Below are 24,828 nucleotides of genomic sequence, written 5' to 3'. Positions count from 1 at the left end.
AGTTGCTGAGGCTGGCCTTTAACTCGCGAGCCTCCTGCCTCAGCCTCTGTAAAGGGAACTTTCAATGGGAAACAGAAAAAACAGTGTGGAGGGCTGAGGATGTGGCTCAAGCGGTAGCGCGCTCGCCTGGCATGCGTGCGGCCTGGGTTCGATCCTCAGCACCACATACAAACAAAGATGTTGTGTCCACCTAAAAAAAATAAATATTAAAAAATTCTCTCTCTCTTAAAAAAAAAAATGTTAAAAAAAAAAAAAACAGCGTGGAGCTGGAGAGAACTGTCTGAACCTGCTGTCGAAGCTGAATGTCTTGGGCTCTTGTGCTGTGAAGGGGGAAGGCGCTCCCTGGATTCTGAAGGTTTAGGAGAACCTAGCTCATGGTGAACCTACACAGGAGGTGACTGAGTGACATGGGAGGTCTAGCAAGCCTGGGGCACTTTGACTCAGAGCTGGGACAGATGGGGTATAGCGGCTGGACCCCAGACACATCCTCAACCCTCCAGATAAACACCTGTTTACTCTGTCCTGGGCCATGTTCACCTGGAGCAGTCTCTCCCCAGCCGCACCTCCAGTCTGCACCCTCCTGGGGCATGGTCACTGCCGATTTGTCACCCTTTCCTTTGCTGGTACAAACAGGCCTTCTATCTGTGACATCAGCTGGCCCTTCTGGCCCCACCCAGAGCTGTGTGGATTGTCTGCTTCGTCTGTCTTGAGCCGCCTTCCCTGTCTTTAAACAGCCCGCAGGGTGAGCATGGAGCCAGGCTGGGGCTGGAGCCCAGAAACCCCTGTTTACCGAACCCCTCCAGGTGCCAAGGGCCCCAAGGGCCCCACTGTCTGTCTCTGAGGTGGAGCCCAGCGTGAAGTGATGCTGTGAAGGTGGCGCGCAGAGGGGCCCACCTGGCCCAGGTCCCTGGCTTTGCCACCTGTCAGCCCCACCAGGATAAGCTCCTCAAGCTCAGCCGCCAGCCAACAGGGAAGCAGGCCTCAGCTCCTCCCCAAGCCCCTTTCCCTACTCTCGTCTGCAGGACCCTGTTAACAGGAGGCGGCATTTTCTATAGTTAGAGGACTGGGCAGCGGTGGTCCTCTCGCCCTGGCAGGCTGCCTAACCTGTCCCTGCTGGAGTCTTGGTCCCCCAAATGCTCTGCCAGTGGCCCTGGGGTCCCGAGTGGGAGGAGTCTGGGGCTCTTGGCCCTGGAAGAGACAACTGAGCACCAGGAGCCAGCGTCGGGACAATGAAAACTTTCTTTAATGCAAGAAAAACAGTCTCCAGTCTGACACGTGCCCCCAGGTGAGTGTGAACAAGTGCCCTTACCCAGGGAATGCCAACGGGGCAGTGAGGGCGCACCTCACCCATCCTCACCTGATACCATACAGGATGAAAGGCAGGCCAGGGCAGTGGGGGACAGGCCAGCAGCAGCACTACGGTGGGCAAGCGGCTCCCTGAAGCCCACCTGAGCACAGGAGGCTGCTCCACCTGCCCTAGCCAGCGAGAGCATCCAGGTCCCCAGGTCCCCAGGTCCCCAAGGCGGCACAGAGTAAGGTGTCTGCACTGGCTGCCTGCTGGCTCTGGTTTTATTGCTCATTCTGGGGCTGTGGGGTCCATCTGAGGAGATCCAGGTCCTGTGTGGCCCCCTTTGCTCAGGGGGAGGGGGAAGGTAGGAAAGGGAGAGGAAAACGGGGTGAAGGGGCTGGGTTTTCCCCTGGTCCCTGCTGCCTGGACAGGAGGCCAGAGCCGCAGGCTTCCTTTCACAGCCCCAAACCACACCAGGTCACAGGGATCCTCCACCCACCTCAAGAAGAGTGCCAGGAAGCTCCCGCAGGCCAGAGAGCGAGCCAGGGCCACAGTTCAGACATCTCTGGGCCAGGCCTGGGACGGCCGCCCCTCCTGAGCCAGAAAGCAAACCTGGGCCATGAAAGGTGGCTCTGACCTACTCCACACCCCTAATGGCTCTTGGGTGAAGCTGCCCCAAAGCTGGACTGTGGGCAAGAGAGACAAAAGTCCCAGCTTTTGAACTAGTTATGTGGAAGTTTCTCGAAAACCTGGTCAAGTATGAAAGGTGTCCCTTTATAGAACAAGACCTAGCTTACGTGTTCCTGGAAGGCGCTCACTCCTCCCTGCAGCCCCCTAAAACAACAGAGGCGGCTGGGCTTTGCACCTGTGGCCGCCACACTGTAGGGCTGTTGGATTGGGGGTGTGAGGGGCAGGGGTGGGGCATGGGCACTGGGAGCCCAGGCTGTCCAGGCCAGGCGGGGAGAAACTAGACTGGCTCACCCCAGGAGCACCGGCTTGGGGCAGAGCCACTGCTCGAGGCCATCCCCAGTCTGGAAACACAGGGAACTGGGGCTCCTGTCTATTCGGCGGCCCCTGGTGGCAGCTGCCAGACCATGAGCTGAGGCGGGCCAGGCGGCCCAGCACCCTGGGGTCAGCTGCCATGGCGGCTAGCCAGGGCAAGAGTAAAGGCTGGGACGGAAGAGAAGGTGTGTGTGCATGGGCTGTCGGACAGAGGAGGAGGCAAGAAAGAAGGCTGCCTCTAACGTTATATATTAAAAATATCCATAGTTCTTGTGCACAAAATTCCATCATTCACATCCGAGCGTCACCCCGCCTCCCCCAACGGGCCCAGGAACAGCCTTAAAGAAAGATGGTGGTCTTCCTGTTTGAGAACTGAGGAAACACCGCTCAGTCTTTATGGACCTTGAAAGGTGGTGACCCTTCCCCTCCCCCAATCTCTGCCTCCCAGGCCCTGCCCACCTGGGCAGGCACAGAGGGTGGGCAGGACATCCGGGTGGCCCTGCATGGCCAGGGCGGTCACTCATGCCTGCGCTTGGAGGGCGGGACGAGGTGTGGGGGCAGGTCAGCGGGCAGCTCGTGGCCCTCCAGCTTGACCTTGATGAGGTGGTTGGCCAGGGCGAACTCCTCGTCGTCCAGCAGCCCGTCCTTGTCCACGTCGGCCAGCTTCCAGATCTTCCCCAGCACCGTGTTGGGTAGCTTGGACTTCACCATCTCCTTCTTGGCGTTGGCTCCTGTGATCTTGCCATTGACAGGTGACAGTGTGTAGAAGATCTCATCGTAGGTGGGCTTGTCCTTGCCCACTACCCACTCAACGTCGTCGATGCCCTCACCGGCCCCCTCGCCATAGCCGTGCCCAAACGGCCCGTTCATGGTGCCATCGAAGGCACCGCCCTTCACGGCCTGGGAGGGCATCAGGGACTCTTCCTGGCGCACCATCACCATCAGTCGAGCAATGTCGTTGGCAAGCATGTCGTCCACTGTGTCCAGCAGCTTGGGCTTCAAGGCCTGGAACTTGCTGAAGTCCTGGGTCTGCAGTAGTTCCTAGGGTGGAGGAGAAAGGAGAGGGCTGGGTGGGGCAGCGGCCCTGGCTTCACAAGGAGACAGATCAGGTTTGGGGGCTGGGGTGTAGCTCAGGGTACAGCGCTTGCCTAGCGCGTGTGAAGCCCTGGGTTCTGAACCCAGAACCGCAAAAACAAAACAAATACAAAGGAGGCAACCAGTTCCTCGCTGACCGTCCAGCGCTATGAGCCCTGGCTCGGCAGCACCCTCCAGGAGTCAGACAGGATGCTCAAGGGCCCCACCCCCTGCTGAGTCACCACATTCCCCTCCTTGGTGTCACAATCTGGGTCAACCCTGACTCAGGTGGGGTGCAGGTGACTAACCCAGCTGTGTCCGTCTGGGGAAGCACTACCCCCTGCAGCCAGGATTCCCTCCAGAGCCAGCACCCGATGCCCTGGCCTTTCTCGGGGTGGCCATACCTGCATCTTGCGGAGGCTCGGGAAGTCTCCGGGGGAGATCTGATGCTCCCGCTCAATCTTCTGGTAGATCTCACCCAGGTTGTTCACCAGTTCCTTCTTCTTGCTCTCTTTACCAAAGACGTTGGGCATCTCCTTCTTGAGGGAGCTGATGATGTAGGCATGGACCTGGGTGGGCAGAAGGGCTGGGCGTCAGGGGCTTGCTTGGCATGTGCCCTGGCTGCCCAAGAGCCTTCAGGAATGCAGCCAGGTGCCCGCTGCTCACTGCCTGGGGGCAGGAAGGCAGAGGGGCGGGGGTCACACTCAAAGCTGCTGTTCCACCATAGGATTCCTGGGTCTAGGGATGGACACATTTTGGCAAGAGGCACAACCCCTCCCTGCCATGGGGACAGAGGAAAGGAGGGTGCACTTGCAACAGAAGGCAGATGACGTCCTGCACAAGTCATGATGACAAGTGTTGCCTGTCAACAAGAGAAGGCCACCAGCTCAGCACTGAGAGGCGCCACGAGGCACTGCACACCCTCCCCTGAACCTCGGGCCAGGAGAACTCAGTCTCTTCCAGTGGGCTCAGAGCACCTGGAAGCCTGGCCCAGGAGCAAGGTGCTCAAGGTGCTGGGGGCAGAGGCGGGCATGTAATGGGGCAGCGGAGGGTGTCCCAGGCCCCCGTTCTGCCTGTTTCTCTTTGGCCTCAGCTGCCAAGGCAGGGGAGGCGAGCGCTCCCTGCAGAGCCAGGCAGTGGGGTGGGGTGCGGTGGGTGTCCCTGCCTACAGCTTCAAATCTGTGCTGTGCTCAGACGTTCCCAAGCTCCAATGCAGTCCCAGCTCTGCTCTGCGCACCACCAGCCTCGGGATGACTGAGGACTAGAAGGACCCACGAAGGACCCACAAAGGCTTTCTCCAGCTGCTGCGAGGTTCTGCTCAGCTTCAAGCCTTGCTTACACATTTCCCAATTAAGGGCGGCCACCTTTCATCTGCCGCCTGCTCCAGGCCGGTTGCACTGGTGCCCCCACCAAGAGCAGCCCAGCCCTCAAATCGCTCAGCCCTGCCAAGTGACGTCCAGTCACAGAGGGCTGCTGCTGGCGGCCGCTCCCCTCCTGTGGCCATTCCAGCCCATCCAGTGCACCCCACTCAGTCCCAGTGGCAGCTCCCCCAGCTCTGGGGCTGGCATCCGGGATCTCCCAGGGATGCTGTAGCAGGTGGGTCACAGCCACAGACACCACTCTCCCAGCACAGGCTAGCGCTAGTCCCCAGGAAAAGGAAGCAGCCACAAAACAGCAGGTGTAGGACAAAACTAGAGACCCCGGGGCTTTCCAGGCTTATGACTAGACAGTTACAAGCCATCTCTGAGGGCAGGGAGTCCGGCCTGCCCTGTTCTGCCTCTCGCCGATGGAGGCTGAGCAGGCCGAGGCTAGGGCCACTCTCTGCAGCCTGGGGGAGAGTAGGGTCAGGGCCGCCCCTTAGCTCAGGCTCTTTTTGGTCCTTTGAGACCATAGGCTCCCATCTCAGAGCCAGCTCTGTTCACGGGGAGTCCTGGATATCTAGAAAAATGAAGAGCCCTGTACCCTCCCCAGAGCAAGCTTCTGACAAGTGCTCACTGGGGACACCAATTCTGAGCTGAGCATGGTGGCCTCACTTAGAATCCCAGCAATTTGGGAAGCTGAAGCAAGAGGACTGAAAGTTTGAGGCCAGCCTGGGCAACCTGGTGAGACCCTGTCTCAGAAAAAAATATATTAAAAGGTCTGGATATGTAGCTCAGTGGCAGAGGGCTCCTGGATTCAACCCTCAATGTTACCAAAAAAAAAAAAAAAAAAAATCAGACATCCTAAAGTGACACCTTCTGCTCTGTGCCTGAAGGATTGATTCACTGGCGTGCTGACGGGGTTTCCTAGCCTCCACTACCCCAGACTCTCACTCAAGCACTTGGCCAGGCACCCAGATCCCAAAAGCTCAAGTGACACAGATGTTGTGTCAGGTGCAATGGGCTCTGAGCTCCTCTGGAGGGTCAGGATGGTTTGCAGGACCTGCGTAGCTGCTGCCGCCTCCCGGGGTGTGGGCTTACGCACTGGTGCTCTCTCTGGGCTGAAGGCCAGTGCCTATCTCTTCACTAGCTACCTCTTGTCTCCTGGACAGCAGCTCCCACCTCAGGCCACCCCATGGCCCTCTGTCCCCTGGGATGGCTCCCAGCTGTGGCCACGCAGCCCCCAGCCTACCTGTAACAGCACAGATGCTTGATGCTTGTTTTCATTTGTGCCTTGTTTTCCTTACAAGGCCACCAAGGGCTGGCCGGGGGCTGGGTGCCGTCCCTACTACACCCCCAGTACCACCACCAGGCCGCGCACTTTAATGCACAACGAAGCCTGAGGGGCAGCTGTGGAGGCCTGAGCTACGTACAGCACACTCCATTTCCGGGGCACCTCCTTTCTTCTGTGGTAACTTCCTGTTTCCATGTTGAACACACATTCAGACTTTGACACAGGGAGGCACAACCCTGGGCTACACCACAGGGCCACAGAGCAGTGGCTTGTGACACAGAAAGAGCAACACTGGTCTGGCTCCGCAGACAGCTGGGCTGCGTCTCAGGCAAACCTCCAGCCCCAGAGCCCTGGGCCCCTTGGGCCCCACCTGATGCTGTGCCCAGCCCCTTGCCCCAGGGTCTACCTTGGCCAGCCTGGCCCGCTTGATCAGGTCATTGAGCTTCCTGAGGGCAGCGTTTCGGGGCAGAGACTGGATGTCTTTGAAGAGGTCCTGCTCCTCGGCCTCGAAGAGCTTTCGGTTGTCGGGGATGAGCAGCGGGTGGGACCAGAAAGAACCAATGTAGACGCGGACCACCTCGGGGGTGTTGATGATCTTGCCCAGGGACCACATGAGGGCCCCGTACACCCGCATCAGCTGCTGCGTCTCGATCTGGTCGGCCTTGTTCAGTACCACGCGGATCTTGTCCTCGTGGTTCTTGAGTGCCTTAATGACCTCAGAGAACTCGTCGGAGATGTCCAGCTTGTGGGCATCGAAGAGCAGGATGATGCGGTCCACCCGCTCAGCGAACCACTCCAGGACCGCAGCAAAGTCGTAACCTGGGGGAAAGAGGGGTGAGGTCGGGGAGCAAGGGCCCAGTAACTTGGCATGGAACTGCCATACCCGGGGGTGCTCTTCAAGTCCCCAGAATGCAGGTATCTGAGCAGCACCACTGCCTAGGACAGGGTCGCTGGGTCTCCCCTACTTCGGCGCCACATGGCCATACTCTTCTTACACGCGGCACCTGGTATGGATAGGTGCTCAAGCACAGGAAGCCACCCAGCCTGTTCTAAAGTGGGTCACGTGAGGGCAAGATGACCCTAGCAATGTGGCTTTGCACAGTAGGGCAGGAGAGATGGACCCAGGTGCTGCCGCCTGCCAACTGTGTGCCCACCAGCAGTGCCTGCAGTCTAGTGGCCACCTGTTCAGTGCTTATGTGCCAGGCTCCCTATTTTGCAAGAATCTCTCTTATTTTCTGCAACAGGGGCTGGCAAACTACAGCTCAGAGACGACACAAGCCCCCCCACACCTGCTGTGTAAACAGCGCCAGGGAAACAGCCACACTCATCTGTGTGTCCAGGGCTGCTTTTGTCCACAACAGCAGAGCTCGGTTGTGACAGAAATCGTGAAGTCTGCAGAGCTGGTAATATTGACTTTCTGACCCTTCCAGAAAGTTTGCTGACCTCTGCTCTACATCGAGCCCATGGAGTGCTGCAAACCACTTCCCTTTGTAGGTGTCAAATACTTCTCCCCCACCCCCACCCCCACCCCCGCGGCACAGGGGAGGGAACCCAGGGCCTCACGCACACTAGGCAAGTGCTCTGCCTCTGAACTGCACCGCAGCCCTCTGAAGCATGTCTCTGTGACCAAGTGACTCTCCCAGACCAGCTCCAGCACTGAACCCTATTTTATGCTGTTTCTCACCAACCAATTAAGGTCCAATCAAACTCAACCAATTAAAATGACTTGTGCCATCTGACAGACTAACTGGAATTCTGCCACTTATAACAAAACTCTCTATTTTAAGCTGGATTCGTGGCTTCCAGGTTAAGCCTGCATTTTACATCCTTCGTTGCAACAGAAATAAGAAAAGGTGTAAGAGCCCTTTTGGTTTTCTCTCTGGGGACTGGGATACAGATGTAATGGTAGGAGCAGAGTAGACACTTTGAGTTCAAAGATGGAAGCTGTGTGTTCCCGGTGGCTGGGACTATTATTTTTCACATAAACTCCTGGGTATCTGACTTGGGCCATTCTGGAGTCTCCGCAATAGTGTTTTTAACTAGTATCTTATCTGACAACTATGGCTCTTCAAAATCTTTCCACTGATCCCAGAAGTGAAAATTTGCTTCTTGCCTTTTAGGAACACTATGAGAAAGGCAGGTTGTGTATGGCAGCAGCCTAGAGTCCCCGGGGAATTTGGCATAGCCCACAAGGTGCCGGTCCTTCTCCTTGTTTTGCACCTGTGCCCAAGCCACCACAGACGTAGGCCAGCCCTCTAAGAACCACAAAGCACTTCCCAGAGAGCAGTCACAAACTCCTGTGAAGAAACCAGAGAAGCCCTTCCCGCAGATGCTCTATAGGAGGGGGCATGCCTGGGGCCCGCCCAGACAGCCTGCACCTGGCATTCCCCGTGAAGACCGCATGGTGCCCCCAACCACTGGTCTGACATGCATTCTGCAGACAAGAGGGACAGAAAGATGGCAGGGGGAGGGGAGCTCACAGAAAAGGACAACCGTCCAAGGAATGTGGATGTGGCCCTCTCAGGCCTGCTCAGTGCTGCATGGCAGCCAGGCGGGCAGCTCAGGCCTTTGTGTTCCCCATCCTGCCAGCCCTCCCAGGCTGGAGGCAAGTCCCCAGCCCGGCTGCTGGAGAGACTGTGGCTCCCAAGGCGCTAGGCTACAGGTTTGCCACCGCGGGGCTGCCAGGGTGCGATTCCACTCCCTAAGACAACAATGTTCATGTTGCCAGGCCCCAGGTCAAGTGCGCTTTAAGGGTTGCTGTGCCTCTCCCAATGCTGGGACAGCCAGAAAGGACACAGTCTCTGAAATAAGGTAGTTCTGGACTCAGCTCCCGGCTCTAGCCACTGACTGGTGACTTCATTTCTGAGTTTTACTGTATCTGCATGATTTCTCTCTAGGCCCTACAGGCAGGATTAAATGAGGTAATGGGAGGGCCCCCCACAGGGACCTAGCAGGAAATGGAACAACTGGGGGAGGGGGCGTGGAGTTCCCTGGGAACAAGGGACTGAGGGGCCTGGAATTCCATCACTGGTCAGGAACTCAGAGCTACCAGTGTTTGGCCTGACTTGGAGGTCAGAGGCCAGACTCCTTGAGGCAAGTCACCAAAATGTAAAGAAAATCCCAGATCCACCTCTTTAGTGACAGCATGGTTGCGGGGGGCGGGGGGCTCCCCAGAGCTGTGCTTTGCAACTCTTTGCTGCTGCAGCACCACAGGGACACGGCACGCTGACCAGAGGACAGGGACACGGCATGCTGACCAGAAGGCAACTCTTCCCCAGGCAGAGGTGTGCAGTAGCTGGGGCTGAGCTTCGGTCTGGGCAGGGGAACCCCATCTGCTTCCCGGGACTCCAGCCAACAATAGCCAGGGCAGCAGAATGCCCAGGTTCAACGTGCCCAGGTGTGGGAGCGCACTGAGCAAGTGCCAGGACACTACATGCCAGCTGACAGCCACCATAGGCTGCCAGTTCCAAAGTACAAGGCTGCAGGGACACCCTGGTCCCGGAGCAGGGAGTGGACACTCAGGGAATGAAAAGTCAGCAGAAGTTGGAAGGGATGGTGCTGCCCCAGGCCACAGGCCACATCCCGGCTGACCCATGGGGCCACTTTTTGAGGAGTAGCTTTAGGGACACAGGCCAGCACTGAAAAACGAAAAGTCTCAGGAAATAATGGAGGCCTCTCACTCAGCAAAAGTGAGCCCAACTTCTCCCTCGTCACACTGTGTCCTCACCCCACCACAAGTGGGAACTAGAATCCACACAGCTGGGGACGCAGCGATGCCAAAACCAAGTTCCTGGGAACAGGGGCGCCCTGATGGGCTGTGCTCAGCCATGTTGGATTTGGCTTGGCAGTCAGGACAGTGCCTGGGGAGCTGAGGTCACCCTCCCAAGTCCCACCCAGTTTGGCCTCCCTCCCCTACCTCTCGTCCACAGGGAACAAGAGCGGAGGAGGCCGGAGTCTGAATCCCAGCCCGACCCTGCCCCCACCCGGCCCACAAGCCCAGTTCCTGGCCAGCACCTAGGCAGGAGTCAAAAATGGAGCTAAGGCAATATTTTCACAGGTGAATAAAATTTCCTGTTTATTATGGAAAATGCTCACACTTTTGGTGGGAGGGAGCCACAGCGGCTGGCCAAGTACATCCACAGGTCACCTAAAAGGTCACAGCACTCATGCCTGCACCATGTCATCAAGGGCATGTGACCACATGTCTGGACACCACCACCAGGCCCACCTGGAGCTTCTTGGCCCACCGTCCCTCACTGCCCTCTGAGGCACCTCTGTGGCTTGAGACACTGGTTTCCAGAGGCATGGAGGGCCACACCACACAGCAGCAGCACCAAGTGCCTGGGGTCCCCAACAAGGGGCAAGAACAGCAGCTGAACCCTCCATTCAGGTTGGTGGTGGGTGACAAGGACAGAAACACCCACCCGTCAGGCCACCAGCAACCCCAGCATGTGCACAGAACGAGCTTGCAGGCTCTGGGGCCAGCAGAGGTTGGCTTGGGTGTCCCCAGGCCCGGATGCAGGGGTGGAGGTGAGGTTTATCCAGTTCAGGCCCAGGTGGGAGTGACAGAGCTGACACAGAAAACACGGCCCTTGGGGTAGGCTGGAGAGAAAAGTCAACCTGCTCAGTGGGGATTTAGTGAGTAAAAGCCAGTGTCACCTCTGCTAAGGCACATGAGCCCCCGGGATAAGCTCTGGCCCCAAAGTCCTGGAACCTGGAAGAACAGACACCAAGAGAAAGAAGCCAGTCACAGGCCACTTCAGACCCCACCTGAGGTCCCAGAACAGCCAATGCCAGGAGAAAGTGGGAGGGAGGGGCCGGGGCGGGGGGTGGGGGAAGGGGGCAGGCAGGGTTTAGTGGAGAATTTCAATTTGGGGAGCTGAGAAGTTCTGGAGATGGACAGAGGGGCTGGCTTCACAGATGTTAATGTCCCCAACGCCACGGAGCTGCACATGAAGAAGTGGGTGAAGTGGAAAATCTTATACATTAAGAGAAAAAAGTCCTGGGAGTGGGACCTAAGGGTGAGCAGAGCTGCTCTGGACAGCCACAGCAGAGGCCCCGGCCACCTACAGCTGCCTTCCCACCTGGGCCCAGGAGAGGACGAGGGAGCTGCTCTACACACCCCTCCCTCTCCAAGCACCATCCCCTACTCAGGTGGTTCCAGCAGCTGTAGAGAGCTGCCTCACACATTCCACAAGTTTCTAGAATGTGAAACAATGGAGGGTTTGTCTCCAACTGACTCCTGTTTCCTGCCATTCAAGCAGCATGAGCCTCAATATTCCTTGCCAAACACCCCATCACACAGGTTCCCAACTCCCACAGGACGGAGACGGCACAGCCAAGCAGCGTCTCTCGATCTGGGACCCAGCAGCTTATAAGGACCAGCTCGGAAGCTCCCCACGCTCAAGTAGCACAGAGTTTAAACCAAGGCCCTCACCCTGGGGATTCATTTACTGGAAAGAAATGAAAGCCTATACCAACAGCTGTACACCAATATTTACAGCAGCTTTAGTCAAGTTTTGAATAATAAAATACTCCAGTTTTGTCCCAAACTGGAGAAAGTTCAAGAGGTGAATGGGTCACAAATGAGAGGTCAGCCTGAGATGGGATGTAGCTTAGCAATAGAGAGGAAGCACGCCAGGGCCCGGTGTGGCTTGGTTGTGGAGCCCCGGTCTAGCATGTGGAGGCCCTGGGTTCCATCACCTGCACCTCAAATGATTTTTGTTTTTTTTTAAGGGAAAGGTTTTGGTTTTTGTTTTGGTATTGGGGGTTGAATCCACGGGTGCTTAAACCTGAGCCACAGCCCCAGACCTTTTTAGTTTTTAAGACAGGGTTCTCGTTAAGTTGCTTAGGGCCTTGCTAAGTTGCTGAGGCTGGTCTCAAATTTAAGATCCTCAGCCTCAGCCTCTCGAGTTGCTGGGATTATAGGCATGTGCCACCGTGCCCAGCTGCATATTCCAAAACACAGGAATGAACCTCAAAAGCATCAGAATCGATGAAAGAAGACAGACAGACACAAAGGCTCTGCATTTGTATGATTCCATTTATAGGGCATATCAGAAAAAGCAAACTTTAGGGACAAATGTCACTGTGCTGCCTGAACTGGGCACAAGTGACCACAGAGGACATAGGGAAGTTTTCGGGTGAGGGAAATTCCCTGTCCTGGTTGGTGGCAAACAGTTGCTATAATGAGCTGTACACTCCAAAAGGTGGATCTAAGCATACGGAACGCAGACCTCAACCCATCTGACCTAAAATAAGCAACAAGACAAGGCAGCGGTGGAAGGACAGATGGACTGGCATGTTGCAGGAATCAGGCAAGAAGTGGCAAACGGCGTTCAAACAGTGGGAGAAACCAGAGGAGATCGGCACTCCAGATTCTGAGTCCCCCTTACCAGTTTTCACAACATTTATAAGCTATCAAGTGTTGTAAATTTTCTAGTCTAAAAAGATACACGGTTGTGCACAAGGTTTCAAAAAAGGATATGTGGAGGGGCTGGGGTTGTGGCTCAGTGGCAGAGCGCTCACCTAGCATGTGTGCGGCCCTGGGTCCCATCCTCAGCACCACAGAAAAATAAATAAATAAAATAAAGGTATTGTGTGCAACTACAACCAAAAAATAAATAATAATAAAAAAGGGATGGGGCTGGGGCTCAGGCTCAGTGGTAGAGCACTCGCCTAGCTTGCATGAGGCACTGGGTTCCATCCTCAGCACCACATAAAAATAAAATAAAGATACCATGTCCACCTAAAACAAAAAAATAAATAAATATTAAAAAAAAAAAAAAGGATGTGAAGGATATGTGATCATGTGTCCAAGTTTTTAGGAGGGAAGCGTGTTTACAAGGCAGAGTGCGATAAGGGCCTTGGCCTGGAGCCTTCATTCAAAGTGACATAGTTAGATCCCAGGGAAAGTTCTTTACAGTCCAAAAGGTAGGAGTCAATGGTGCTAATTAGGTTCCCTGAAAACCAGCCTGCTGAAAAGGGGAAGGGAGGAGAACTCTCCCTTTCTAGGCACTGATTTTCGCAGACAGTGTCCTTAGTTGATTTTGTATCAGGCCGGGGTCAGTTACCACGACAGCACCGGGCTCCACACTTCAACCGTGCGCTAGTTCTAATCAACAGCCAGCCAGGTCACCCCAGAGGTCACCCAAGCCTAAGTTCCCAGATTCTTCTCTGTAGTGGAAGACAGTAGTTCACCCCAGAGGCTGCCGGAAGGTCCAGTGAGTGCCTGGCTCTGCGTGAATGTCTGCTCTTATTTACTCTCAGGATTTGTATTTGGGACCCAAGAAGCCCAGATCCTGATGGGCGTGTAGGCAAGGATGGCTTCTGAGGCGTGGAGAATGCCTGGTACCTCAAATAGAAACCAAACATTTGCAGGCCTCGGGCCAGCTGCTCCCCAGCCTGCCACCGGCTGGCAGCCTGGGGAACAGGTGCCGAAGCCAGCACAGCCTGGTACGCCGCCTCCACGGGCAGAGCTGGCTGCACCCCCAGCTGAACGCTCAGCCAAACCAGCTTGCTGGGCAGAGAGGAGGAACGCAGGGGGGATGCACACCAGTGGGGTGTGGTGGCGGTCAAAGGCTTTAGGGAGGCTGGCTATGGGCAGGCCAGGCCAGAGGATGTTCTGGAATCCAAAGGGGAACCCCAGCTGAGTCAGTGCCGCCCCGAGAATGCTCCTCAGGACATGACTCAGAAAAACAGCAAAGTCTGGGAAACCCTGGAGCTTCTGGTCTCTTTACTATTAGTCAGGGGACACTTGATGAATGCTTAACTGTGGGCCAGGCACCAGGGCGGGCGCCTCCTGCATGTCCACTTCTACACCATCCTCAACAACCCTAAGAGGGCTATAGTACAGTGAAAGGACTGCTGTACCTGTCACCATGATGTGGCCCCCAGGAGTTACAGTGACTCCTTGGGGCCAGTGCTGACCTGGATTGAAGCTTCTGGTATCATCTGTGCTGTATTTCCAAGAGGAACACAGCACTCAGCCTTGCCCCAGGCTTCTGGGCAACCCCTGGAGCAGCCTGTGGTTGCAGAACACTCTAGGGAAACTGGCCTAGAGGGTATGATCAGGTCACAGGGTTCTGGGCTGCAGAGCTGGAGTCTGATCCTGGGAAGCCCTACCCAACTATGAGGATCAGGACGGCATGGCGAAGCATGCAAACCAGGGACAGTCCGCAGGAGGGCAAGTGAGAACCCGGGGGACCTCCATGGATGGCCTGGGGGCAGCTTCTGGCTGGAGGCAGGGAACAGGGAGAAGATGCTATTCAAACCTCAGACCTCGGGTCCCTTCCAGACTGAGCCCGACCTTGACTGGGGGAAGGCAGAAGGCAGCCTCTGTGTTTTAGGGAGCTTAGAACCCTGTACTATAAAGACCCAAAAGGGTCAAACTCTCAGTTACATTGCAGCATAAGCACAACCTGGCCAGGTTTGAATCCTGGGGCTGACCCCTGCTTGCCTGGTGTCATCTGGGGCTCCTTACTGATGTCCCTCAGCCTGTTTCCTCATCTGCACGGCAGCAGCTTCCTCGCAGGCGCAGCTGCTGTGGTGACTAGATGGGACGCTTTGCTGGGCAGTAGCAGCAGGAAACCAGGCACCGAGCCAGCCAGGCTGAAGTCACACTGCCCCTGCCAACACAGCTTTCCTGGGAGAAACTGAGGCACAACAGTCACAGCTAAGTCACAGCTACAGAGTGACAATAGGGGAGGTGGGGGGCGCACTAGCCAGGCCCCTAACGGCGCCACCTGCTGCTGCCCAGAGGACTGCATGGAAGACCCTGCTCCCAGGCGCTGACTATGCAGGTGGTTGGTCATGGCTCTGGGAGCCAAGGGCACCTGCCCTGCTTGGCCCAGCTGCCCTTTATCAGTCACATGGGCAATACTCAGGAATGAACACTGTCCTCACAGGCCACCTTTCTCCGCTGACAGAGGACAATGTTATCTTTAAAGTCACTCAGAAGATTAGCTGAACAGGCAAGAGCAGCTTGAGACCCCAAAAGGGGCCCCTTTTCTTCCCTGAGCCAACTCTCAGGGGTCCCCAGCAGAGCCTGGGCGGTGTCCAGACTGCTCTGGGGCTACACAGGCCCCATCTTATCTCTGCAGACGATATTACCTGCACATATTAGGGGCCGTGGAGAAAGGGAAAGAATCAGGAGGGGCTGGCGGACAGGGTGGGAGTGGGAGCACGTGGGCTCAGCAATGCGACTGTGTGAGCAACCCACAGGACGTTCTGTTTTCCAGGGAACAGATGACAGACTGCAGCAGTGTGCCACTGTCCAGCCCCGCCTTCGCCTTGGGCCTCTCTTTCTGGGAGGGAAACACCTGTTTTCTATGCTGCCAGCAAAGGGAGCCCAGAAGGTGCTGCCCTGCCCTGACTTCCTCTGCCACACTGGGCCACAGGAGGCCTTCATGAGACCAGCGGCAAGGTCTCCAGGAAGTCCGCCCCTCCTGTGATCTCCTGGGGTAACCACCTGGAGTCCACATCCAGCAACTCCAGAGGTGTCAAGTAATAGTCCTTCTTTCAATGATATAAAACACAGCCTCAAGTCCTAACTGGGTAACGTACAGTAAGTCACATTTAAGTCAGGATCTCTGGAGTTATGGAGAGAAAGAAATAGTCTAGAAAATGGATTGAATCTCACTATTTCACAGTGACAGCCGTCCTCCAATCAGAGGGATGCACTGGGGCTGGGGATGTAGCTCAGTTGGTAGAGTGCTTGCCTCGCATGCTCAAGGCCGTGGGTTCAATCCCCAGCACCAACAAAAAACAGAGTGATACCCTAATCTTTCAGCACCCTTCCTCTTCCCAGGGTGCAGTAAGGGTACCTTCTGTAGATAAGGGGGCTCTGGCTACAGAGACCCAGAGGCGCTTCATGTTTCACCTAGCAGACACAGGAGGCCCCACAAGGCAGGCATCTGTCTCCTCCATGTGTTGCCTGCACAGGCTACTTGAGGGCCAGAACTGCCTGGCCCCTAATGTCCTTCTAACCCCATCAAAACACATTGCCGGGCTGGAGATATAGCTCAGTTGGAGAGTGCTTCCTTGCATACATAAAGCCCCAGATTCAATGCCCAGCACCACACAAACACATCCAAAATAAATAAATAAATAAAAGTTTGTTAAGTGACCAATTAGCTACGGAAATTCAATAAAAAATAAAAACACTGCCAAGAAGGCTGCAGGGGGTACATGCCTTAATCCCAGCTACTGGAGAGGCTGAGGCGGGAAGACAGAAGTTCAGGCCCAGTCTGGTCAACTTAGACCCTCTCTCAAATTGAAACTCTAAAAGGGCTGGGGATGCACCTCAATGGTAGAGAGATTGCTGGCAATCAAGAGACCCCGGGCGCCATCTCCAGTATTGCAGGGAAAAAAGAGCAAAATAAAAACCATGAGCTGGGACGTAGCTCAGTGGTACAGCATTTGCCTTGCATGTCCTAGAGAGAACAAGTCCAGACCGCGTCTCTCTCCTCACAGGAAAGGAGCAGGGAAGGGGTGCATCCCAGGGGACAGAACCGGGGATTCAAGTCCAAGCTGCTCAGCCTAAGCCCCGAGGGCACAGGCTGAAGTGTCACAGACCACAGAGCAGGCAAATGTCATGGCACCAGGGAAACAGAAGCTACTGAATCCTTTTATTAGGTAACAGGAGCCAGGAGAGACCCACATCGGGCCCTAAAGCCACACCAACAATGGCATTCTAGAGGGATAAGCCTCTTTTGGTGAGTGGCTGTCCCTGTCCTACACTGTGTGCACAGTGCCACACAGTAAGGCCCTCAGCCTACTCCTGAGGCCTCAAAGGCCAGGACACCTCAGCCCCGAGGCATGTTGTGAATGGACTCCTGCTGCAGTTCCTGCTCTTAAAGAGTAACTTATTCAAACTTGCCTTGCTCTGGCCAGTTACAGGGCGTTGGCTCATTAGGCATTTTCTTAAAATCAAGTTGGAACAATAATACCAATAAGAAAGAAGAAAATGGGCCCTGGCTACTTTAGAGGGGTCCCCAAATCTGCTCCCCTTAACTCCTAGAAGCATCACTCCCACCAGGGTTACAACCTAAAAGCAAAATGGGCAGCTTTCAAACCCGATTAGAGAGATGTTTCTTGCACGTCCGAGGCCAATCTAGTCTCAGCAACTTAGCAAGACCCTGCCTCAAAAAATTAAAAGGGCTGAGGGTGTAGCTTAGTGGTAAAGCTTCCCTGGGCTCAACCTTCAATTAAAGAAAAAAACGGACACAGTCTTAATATGTCTGATGCAACGTCACACTGGCTGGGGCCTGCGAGGACAGAGGACAGAGCTTCACCCCTCAAAGCCACAGCAGATCCAAGCACCCCGAAGCCCAGGTGGCTGGCTTCACCTGCAGGCTCCCCACTGTGGGGCAGCCCGGAGGGCAAGGGGCACAGGGGAGCTGTGCAAGTTAATGATAAACCGGTCACTGGTCCTCAACCCTTCCTCATTTCATTTTCCCCTCTGCAGCTGCAGATTTCCCCTCCAACCCCAGCCCGCCCTCATGGTCCTTCCAGAAGGCACTCACTCAGGCCCTATAGTGGGTGCCCACCTTTAGGGGCGGGCGACAGTGAGCAATGTGACCCAGGCCAGACGCATCCCGAACCAGGTCTTCAAATGAGCATGGCAAAACTCAGACAGGAGTTGACACAACTGGATCTAACCCTGGGCACGAAACCTACCCCGTCACCCCCCTACACCCCCGCCCCTTGCCCTTGCCCCCGCACCTCAGGGCGGTTGCTGACTACACACGCTAAGCAAATTTAAGCAAATTTTTATGAGCCTTAAGAAGTTCACTAGTTCTGCTAGTTTCTCTTTCATCTGGCAGGCTCACAGTCCTGCTGGGCTTACTAGAACCCAGATGGCTCTAGGAGGCAAAACTTTGAAATGCTGACGGAAGCAAGTAAGCCCCAGGAGGCCAGTCAGCACTGCTAGCTGGGCCACCTGAGCACAGAGGCAAATAACCCAGCCAGATATCCCTGCTGCCCCACTGCATGGCCTGAAGCCCCAACTGCCCCGTCTCCAGCATGCTCCAAGGATTCAAAAGCAGCCAGTCACAGGGAATGGGCAGGGGCCTCACCTTGGCTGCTCCTGTCACTTGAGTACAGGGAGGCAGGGAACAAAGCGGCAGCCTGAAGATAAGGGGCTAATGTGAAGCACGCACCCTTCAGACAAATGTGTGTGTGTGTGTGTGTGTGTGTGTGTGGTGCTGGGGACTGAACCCAGGGCCCTGTGCATGCGAGGCAAGCACTCTACCAGCCGAGCTATATCTCCAGCCCTCCTTTAAATGTTTTTAAAAGCCCTGCCAGGCACCTACCTATAATCCCAGTGACTCGGGAGGCTGAGGCAAGAGTTCAAAGCCAACCTCAGCAATTTAGCGAGACCCTAAGCAACTTAGTGAGACCCTGTCTCAAAATAAAAAAATAAATAAATAGGGCTGGGGATGTGGATCAGTGCTTAAATGCCCCTGGGTTCAATCCCTGATAGAAATAAAAGGAAAATGCTGGGGTGGAAGACACCTGAAGGAATCCCGGCAACTGGGCAACAGATATCAGCTGAGGTGGTCGAGGACACTGGCACCTGGCTGCAGCCTGGATCTGTTTACCTCTGCTGATGCGTTGCTTCTCTCCAGAGAGGATCCCGGGAGTGTCAATGATGCTGATGCTGTCCAGGACAGGGTTGGGCAGCTGGGCACACATGAACCTGCAGAAGAGCAAGGCCAGAGAGCGCTGTCAAGGCAAGGCTGTTGATGCTCCAGATGCCACAAGGAGGGCGTTCTGGCCTCCGCTGTCTCCACGCTGGCTTCCTTCCCAGAAGCAAGGAACGTAAGGAGGTGTCCTATCATCTTATTTTCCAGAGGTGGCCAGCAAACTGGAAAAACTTTTTTTTTTGGTGTTGGGGCTGGAACATGGCCAAGGCCTTGCACAGGCTAAGCACGGACTCTACCCTGGAGCCATGCTCCCTGCCCCCACCAAGTGGACATACTTTCTCAACTGGAAATGTAACAGTAGGCTCCAAATGACCCACAGCAGTGTTTCTGTCACAGCTGCTCCCTGGCCACCGCCCCGAGTTCCAGAGTCCTACTTCCCAGTTGCTGACTTGTTAACGACAGCCGAGAGCCTAGGTCACCACTCAGTTCAGAAGGAAACAGACGCTTGACACGGAGACCTTGCCATTCCATATTACGATGTTCAACTATTTGGCTGGAGTCCCACAGAGTGAAGAGGGATGGTCTCTTCCCATTGCTGCTGGGCCAGCGCTCCCCTTTCACCCAGCTGCCTGGATGAAGGGGCGGCAGTGAGCTGCCAGTAAAGACTGGGGGAGCACACAGGCTGGCTGACAGTGGGGAGGTCAGCAGACACATCATGCTCTGAAGTCAAAGTGGGCACAGTCACCACAGGCTGGAGACTCCTTGTGGGAGGGATTAGCTATGCTGCCCAATTTCCACACTGGGCTTAGAACTACCCAGAAGAACAAAGGTGATCTCAACTGACAGCAGGATTCTTTACAGAAAAGAATCCTTTAAGAACTTTCTAAAGGGACTAGGGATATAGCTCAGTTGGTAGAGTGCTTGCCTCACATGCACAAGGTCCTGGGTTCAATCCCCAGCACCAAAAAAAAAAAAACCTCTCTGAACACCCAAACACAGCAGCGCACGCCCATAGTTCCTGCCGAGGCTGAGGCAGGAAGGACCATGATTTTGAGGCCAGCATGGGCAATGCAGCAAGACCCCGTCTCAAAATTAAAAGGGCTGGGGATGTAGCTCAGTGTACAGCATCCTTGGATTCAATCCTTAGCACCATAAACAAACCAAACCTCTCTAAGAAAGTACTGTGAGCAAAGGAAATCCTATTGTCCAGCAGGACACAGGCACAGAGCTGCCCTTTCAACAGTGAGGAGGATTCAGGACTGATTAGCTCCTCCTTGTGGCCCCATCACCCAAGTAACTGGTGGTCCACAGGCCAGCAAGAGGTGCCATCTGTGAGTGCAACCAAGAGCAACCAAGCAAAACCAACTGACCCCCAAGGTGAGAAAACCTCAGACTTCACCCCTCCAAGGCCAGCATGGAGCACGAGTGCCCTTCTGTACGCCCATCCTGGGTTTCTGCTCAGGAAGGGGCTCTCTGAAAAGGCTGAGAGAAGAAAAGGTGTGAAAGGAGGTCTGCCTTTGAGAAGCACCACGTAACATACACAAAAAAGCCCCTACAGGGGCCTGGTGAGTGAAGGCACACTTGTAGGACTCAGGAAGAAGCTGCTCTGCTGCGACCGGGAGCGTGGTGGAGAACAAGAAAGGCAGATGGCAGGAAAGATGCTAGGTCCTAACAGGGAGACAGACTGGTCTCCCTGTACAAGTGGGCGGCCTGGTTATGCAACAGGTTTTAACCAGTCACTCTGAGGTCTCCCTGATTGTACCCTGTCTCAGGTCTGCTCCATCTCCATCTGATTGTATTCTTAGAGCAGACACTCAGAAGGAAAAGGCCGGAAAGTCAAGTTCATGACTCAATGGATCCCTTTAAGAGTGCTGGGAGAGGCTGTAACAGCCACAGAAAAGCCCCTTTTGTTGCACCCTCCCTGGCGGAGGGCACCCTGTATACCACACATCCTGACACAGCTTGGGCCTTGGCTGTAATTGATAAGGCCCCCTTGGTAGACCCCCGGCACTCAGGGACCCTCTGGAGATGAGGCGGTGACAAAGCAGCATTAAGTGTGGATCTTGGGTCTAGTGGCACCCACACCATCAAAATGCCTATCTGACCAAAACTCCTAAGCTGTTCCTTTTTCAGGCAGAAGCATTAGTGACCACAGGCTTGTCTTAATGAGTGAACTTGAGAAATCAGCTGGGCGGTCTGAGCCTCAGTCTCCTAAATTAGTGAGGCAGGGGCTGCTGGGTGGCATTCAGGATCCTTCCAGCTCTGAAAACTCTAGGTTTCTGAAGGCAGAAAACAGATAACATGCTGGGTTTCTCCTTTTAAAAAAGCTCTCCCCTCATGATTGAATCAAGTGAAGACTTGAGGACAATGACCCACCCTGTCATTCCCAAAAGTTCTGCCTGGAAGCAGAAATCTAATGAGTAGATAACTTTCCAGTATAGCAGCCAAACTTTCCACAAGAACAAATGGCTCCCACCAGCTAAGGTCTGAGCCAAGTGCCTATCTACAGGCATGATAAAATGCAAGCAAGCATCCTTGAAAAAGGGGCCAGGCTAAGGGGACCAGCCCTTCAAGAGCCTGAGCCCAAAGGGCTTCACTCAACCTGGCCCTGCCAACACCATGAGCACAGAATGGGAGCACAGGATTAAATGCCTGAAAGAAGCAAAAAGACACCAAAGGTCAGCTCAGGCAGGGAGGCGGGCCTGGTCAGGGCCTGGGCTCTGGAGCAAGCCAGCCTGCCCTGTGTGGCCATAGCATCTGGGCAGGAATGTAATCACACAGGGCGGAGACCTGGATGGCAGGATTGAGATTCTTTCCTAGGCTCTCCCCCTGACACAGACTTCAGATATTCAAAGGCTTGGAGTCTCTTTGAAAGAGAGAAGGGAAGGGTCTGTGAAGTCTGGAGGCTTGTTCCCCTGGGGCCTGGGGATGCCTTGAATTCCTTTAGAGAAAAGCGTGACAGGATCATTCTTTTAATAAGGGGGCAGGTCTCACCCATTTAACCGGGGAAACTGAGTTAGTCCAAGTAGGCTAAGGAACCTCCTAGCACATCTAAAGTGGGACTTAGGCCCAAATCTCATTTCAGGGTTCCTAGCATCACCACCTCCTGAAGCCTCTCAAGGCAGCAATGACCCATTAAGAGATACCTTTGGGAGAAGTATTCAGAGTCCATCTGTCCCCTTCCTTCAAAGGGCTGCCACAAAGTCAGAAGGCCACAGAGGATCCTTCTTGTCCCTCCTAAACAAAGCCAATGGTCCCAGGGGAGGCAGAGCAGAGACACACCACACCAGCAAATGAAATGGCCAAAAGCCTTATTGGGTTTTTCTAGGACACTTAAGAAACATCTCAGCCTAGCATGGTGGCTCAGGCCTGTAATTCCAGCAACTCAGGAGGATAAGGCAGGAGGATTTCAAGTTTGAGGCCAGCCTCAGAACTCAGTGAGACCCTCAGCAACTTAGAGAGATCCTGTGGCAAAAAGGACTAGGATGTAGCTCGATGGTAAAGCATCCCAGCACAGCAGCCCAGGGGGACACAGATACACAAACACACACACACACACACACACACACACACACGCACACATGATTAAAAAAAAAAAAAAATCTCAGAGCAGGGAGAGATTGATTTGAATGACTTGGATGTGTCCGGTCTGGGGAAGAAGGTGGAAATCAAGAAAGAGAGGGCAGCAATAACTCATCTTTCTAACCCGAACCCCGGCATTGCTCGAAGTTGGGCAGGAGGGTTTGGGAGTTAAACTGATAATCTGGAAGATTCTGGGGGGGACAGAAGCCGTAGTAGTCCGAAATGCCCACTCCCAGACCTCCAGATGTGATTGGATGGGTTTTTCCGTGGGACTCGGTAGGACTCCTGTCCCTGGGAGTGGTCGTTCAGGGTCTGGTCGGGGCCTCAGAGACAAAGGATAGCGAGGACGAGGGCCGTGAGAGGCCCAGGTCGCCCCTCGAGCCCCCGGGGCAAGGGAAGGATACCTGTTGAGGAAGGCGTTGCCGAAGGCGTTGAGCTTGCGGAAGGGGCGCCGTGGGTCCACGACGAGCGCGTTGCCGGGCACCACGCCCTCGGTGGGGCCGTGCATGACCGCGATAAAAGAGTCGGTGGTGGGCTCGGGCCCGATGCGCATCCCCGGGAAGTCCTGCTCGATCAGGTGCCGGATGAAGGTGGTCTTGCCCGTGCTGTACTGGCCCACGAGAAGCACCATGGGCTTGTTGTCGAAGTCAGCATCCTCCAGGGCGGGCGAGTGGAACTCGTGGAAGCGGTAGTGCTCTTCCAGGGGCAGCAGCTTCTGTGCGTACAGCTGCCGCAGCCCCTCCGCAACTGTCTGGAAGAGCTCCGGCTCCTTCTTGCGGCGGGCATCCTTGCTGACCCAGCTGAACATGCTGCGGGGAACGGGGGTGGCCGCTGCGGGGTAGACGGGCAGCTGAGAGCGGGGCGAAAGCGCACCGCCGAGGAGGGGCCGGCCGGCCGGCGGACAGAGGCGGGCGGCGGCCGGGGGACAGGGGGCGGGGAGCGGCCCGCACTGCGCAGGCGCACGGCACGGCTCACTGAGGCGCCCTCTGCCGAGTGGAGCGCGCGCCTCGCCGAGCGTCCTTTATAGGGTCGAGCGCAGCGATCCGGCTCGCCCCGCCGCTCGAGGGCCGGCGGGGACGGAGAGGCAGAGGGAGGAATCTCTCCGGACCCCGCCCCCAGCTGCGTGCCACGTCCTCCCCTCCCCCGCCTTCCATTGGCTGATTTCAAATATCGCGAGCCCTGGGCCGGGGCGCCGTGGCAACTGCACCTGTTTCGCCCCGCCCTTCGCGGCGCGGACTACGGAAGTGCTGTGGTTGGGAAAGGCCGAGTCCGCAGCTAGGTGGTCCCGGGCCGCGAGCCTTTCAACGCCGATGACACCCCCACGCCCAGCCAGAGGGTTGCAGCCAGGCACCCCAGTTGCCTGACTTCGCGTCCCACTCGCTCTGTCTCCCGCGAGCCGTTCTCCCACTGGCTCAGTATCCCCAGAGGACTTGGCGGACCCCGGGATCCCTGGCGCCTCCGCATCTCTTCCGCTTCCCCAACACCTCCCTCTCTTCCCCACATCTTTCATCTGCCCTGTGGAGGGAGAGATGGGAAAGCGATGGTAGCAGCCGAGGGAGCAGAGAATCCGGGGCGGGGGGTGATCCGGGATGGAGAAGGGGTCCGTTGGGAAAAGTCCGACCCACCAAAAAAGGCCTGGCCTCCCCCTCAAGCCTGCGGGGCTGGATTGGGAGATGCGCGCAGCAGTGGAGGACATAAACGACGTGACCCGCCGGGAGAAGACAAGGCCTCTCCAAAGAGGCTACAACTGGCAGGGCGGAAGGGGGCGAGGAGGAAGTCGAAGCCCTCTGGCCACTTGGGTTTTGAGGAAGCGAAATCGGAAATTCCGTATGTGGGGCAACAATGAAATCTTGTGGGAACTTAGGGGGAATTTAAAAACCCAAATACTTCCGCTTTCACGTTAGGAACACCACCAGTAACCCCGACCTATGCCCCATCATCTTACCGGTTCCTGGCTGTTCCATTGGGTTCATGCCCCCGCCATCATCCCTGGCCACAGCGGGACCCTCTTGGCTGTCCAGGCTGGTAAGAAGCTTCAGTGGGTGATGTCAGAGCTTTGGGGACTGTGATTGTTATGTAACCAATATCAGGACACCTGAGTGTGGGAGGGGGACCTGGGAGCTGTTGGAAGTCTAAAGTAAGCCAGAGAACTGGTGGTGGCACCTGCCTGTAGTTCAGCTGCTGGAGGGCTGAGGTGGAAGAATCTCTTGAGCCCACAAGATGAAGACTGGCCTGGCCGTCAACAGCCACCAAAATAATAACAAAGTTATGGGGCTGGAGGTGTAGCTCAGTGATAGTGTGCCCACTTAGCATGCAGAAGGCTCTGGGTTTGAAGCCCAGACCATTAAAAAAAAAAAAAGCCAGGGATGATGGTGGAACATCTGTAATCCTAGCAATTTGGGAAACTGAGGTAGGAGGATGGTAAATTGGAGACTAGCTTGGTCAATTTACCAAGACCCTGTCTCAAAAAGGGGTGGGGGGCTTGGTAGTGCTCACCTATAATCTCAGCAGCTCTGGAGGCTGAGGCAGGAGAATGGTGAGTTCAAGACCAACCTAAGTAACTTAGTGAGGCCCTGTCTCTAA

The 24,828-nt window shown here is 55.5% G+C and overlaps 1 protein-coding gene across 1 annotated transcript; it reads right to left on the bottom strand.

Annotated features, from left to right (window-relative positions):
- Positions 1–1,221: 1,221 nt before the first annotated feature.
- On the bottom strand, positions 1,222–23,214 carry Ehd1 (EH domain containing 1). The gene is made up of 5 exons (XM_046445308.2): positions 22,650–23,214; positions 18,619–18,716; positions 6,423–6,835; positions 3,769–3,933; positions 1,222–3,331 (listed from the first exon to the last, which is right to left on the bottom strand). The coding sequence occupies exons 1-5, from the start codon at positions 23,051–23,053 to the stop codon at positions 2,807–2,809; spliced, it is 1,605 nt and encodes a 534-aa protein (XP_046301264.1). The 5' UTR covers positions 23,054–23,214; the 3' UTR covers positions 1,222–2,806.
- Positions 23,215–24,828: the final 1,614 nt, after the last annotated feature.

This window comes from Marmota monax, unplaced genomic scaffold (genome assembly GCF_021218885.2).
Source record: "Marmota monax isolate L192 unplaced genomic scaffold, Marmota_monax_Labrador192_F-V1.1 WCK01_AAM20220418_F8-fsc00038, whole genome shotgun sequence".
Taxonomy (NCBI): Eukaryota; Metazoa; Chordata; class Mammalia; order Rodentia; family Sciuridae; genus Marmota; species Marmota monax.
This window is presented reverse-complemented; position numbering and strand designations above follow the sequence as displayed.

Bases quoted from the DNA above. Each gene is read 5' to 3' on its own strand.
- Ehd1 (XM_046445308.2), bottom strand. From the start codon at position 23,053: ATGTTCAGCTGGGTCAGCAAGGATGCCCGCCGCAAGAAGGAGCCGGAG. The intron at 3,934-6,422 runs GTAGACCCTGGG...CTGCCCACCCAG, and splicing joins AGCGGGCCAGGCTGGCCAAG to GTCCATGCCTACATCATCAG. The intron at 3,332-3,768 runs GTATGGCCACCC...CCTCCACCCTAG, and splicing joins CGAGCCTCCGCAAGATGCAG to GAACTACTGCAGACCCAGGA.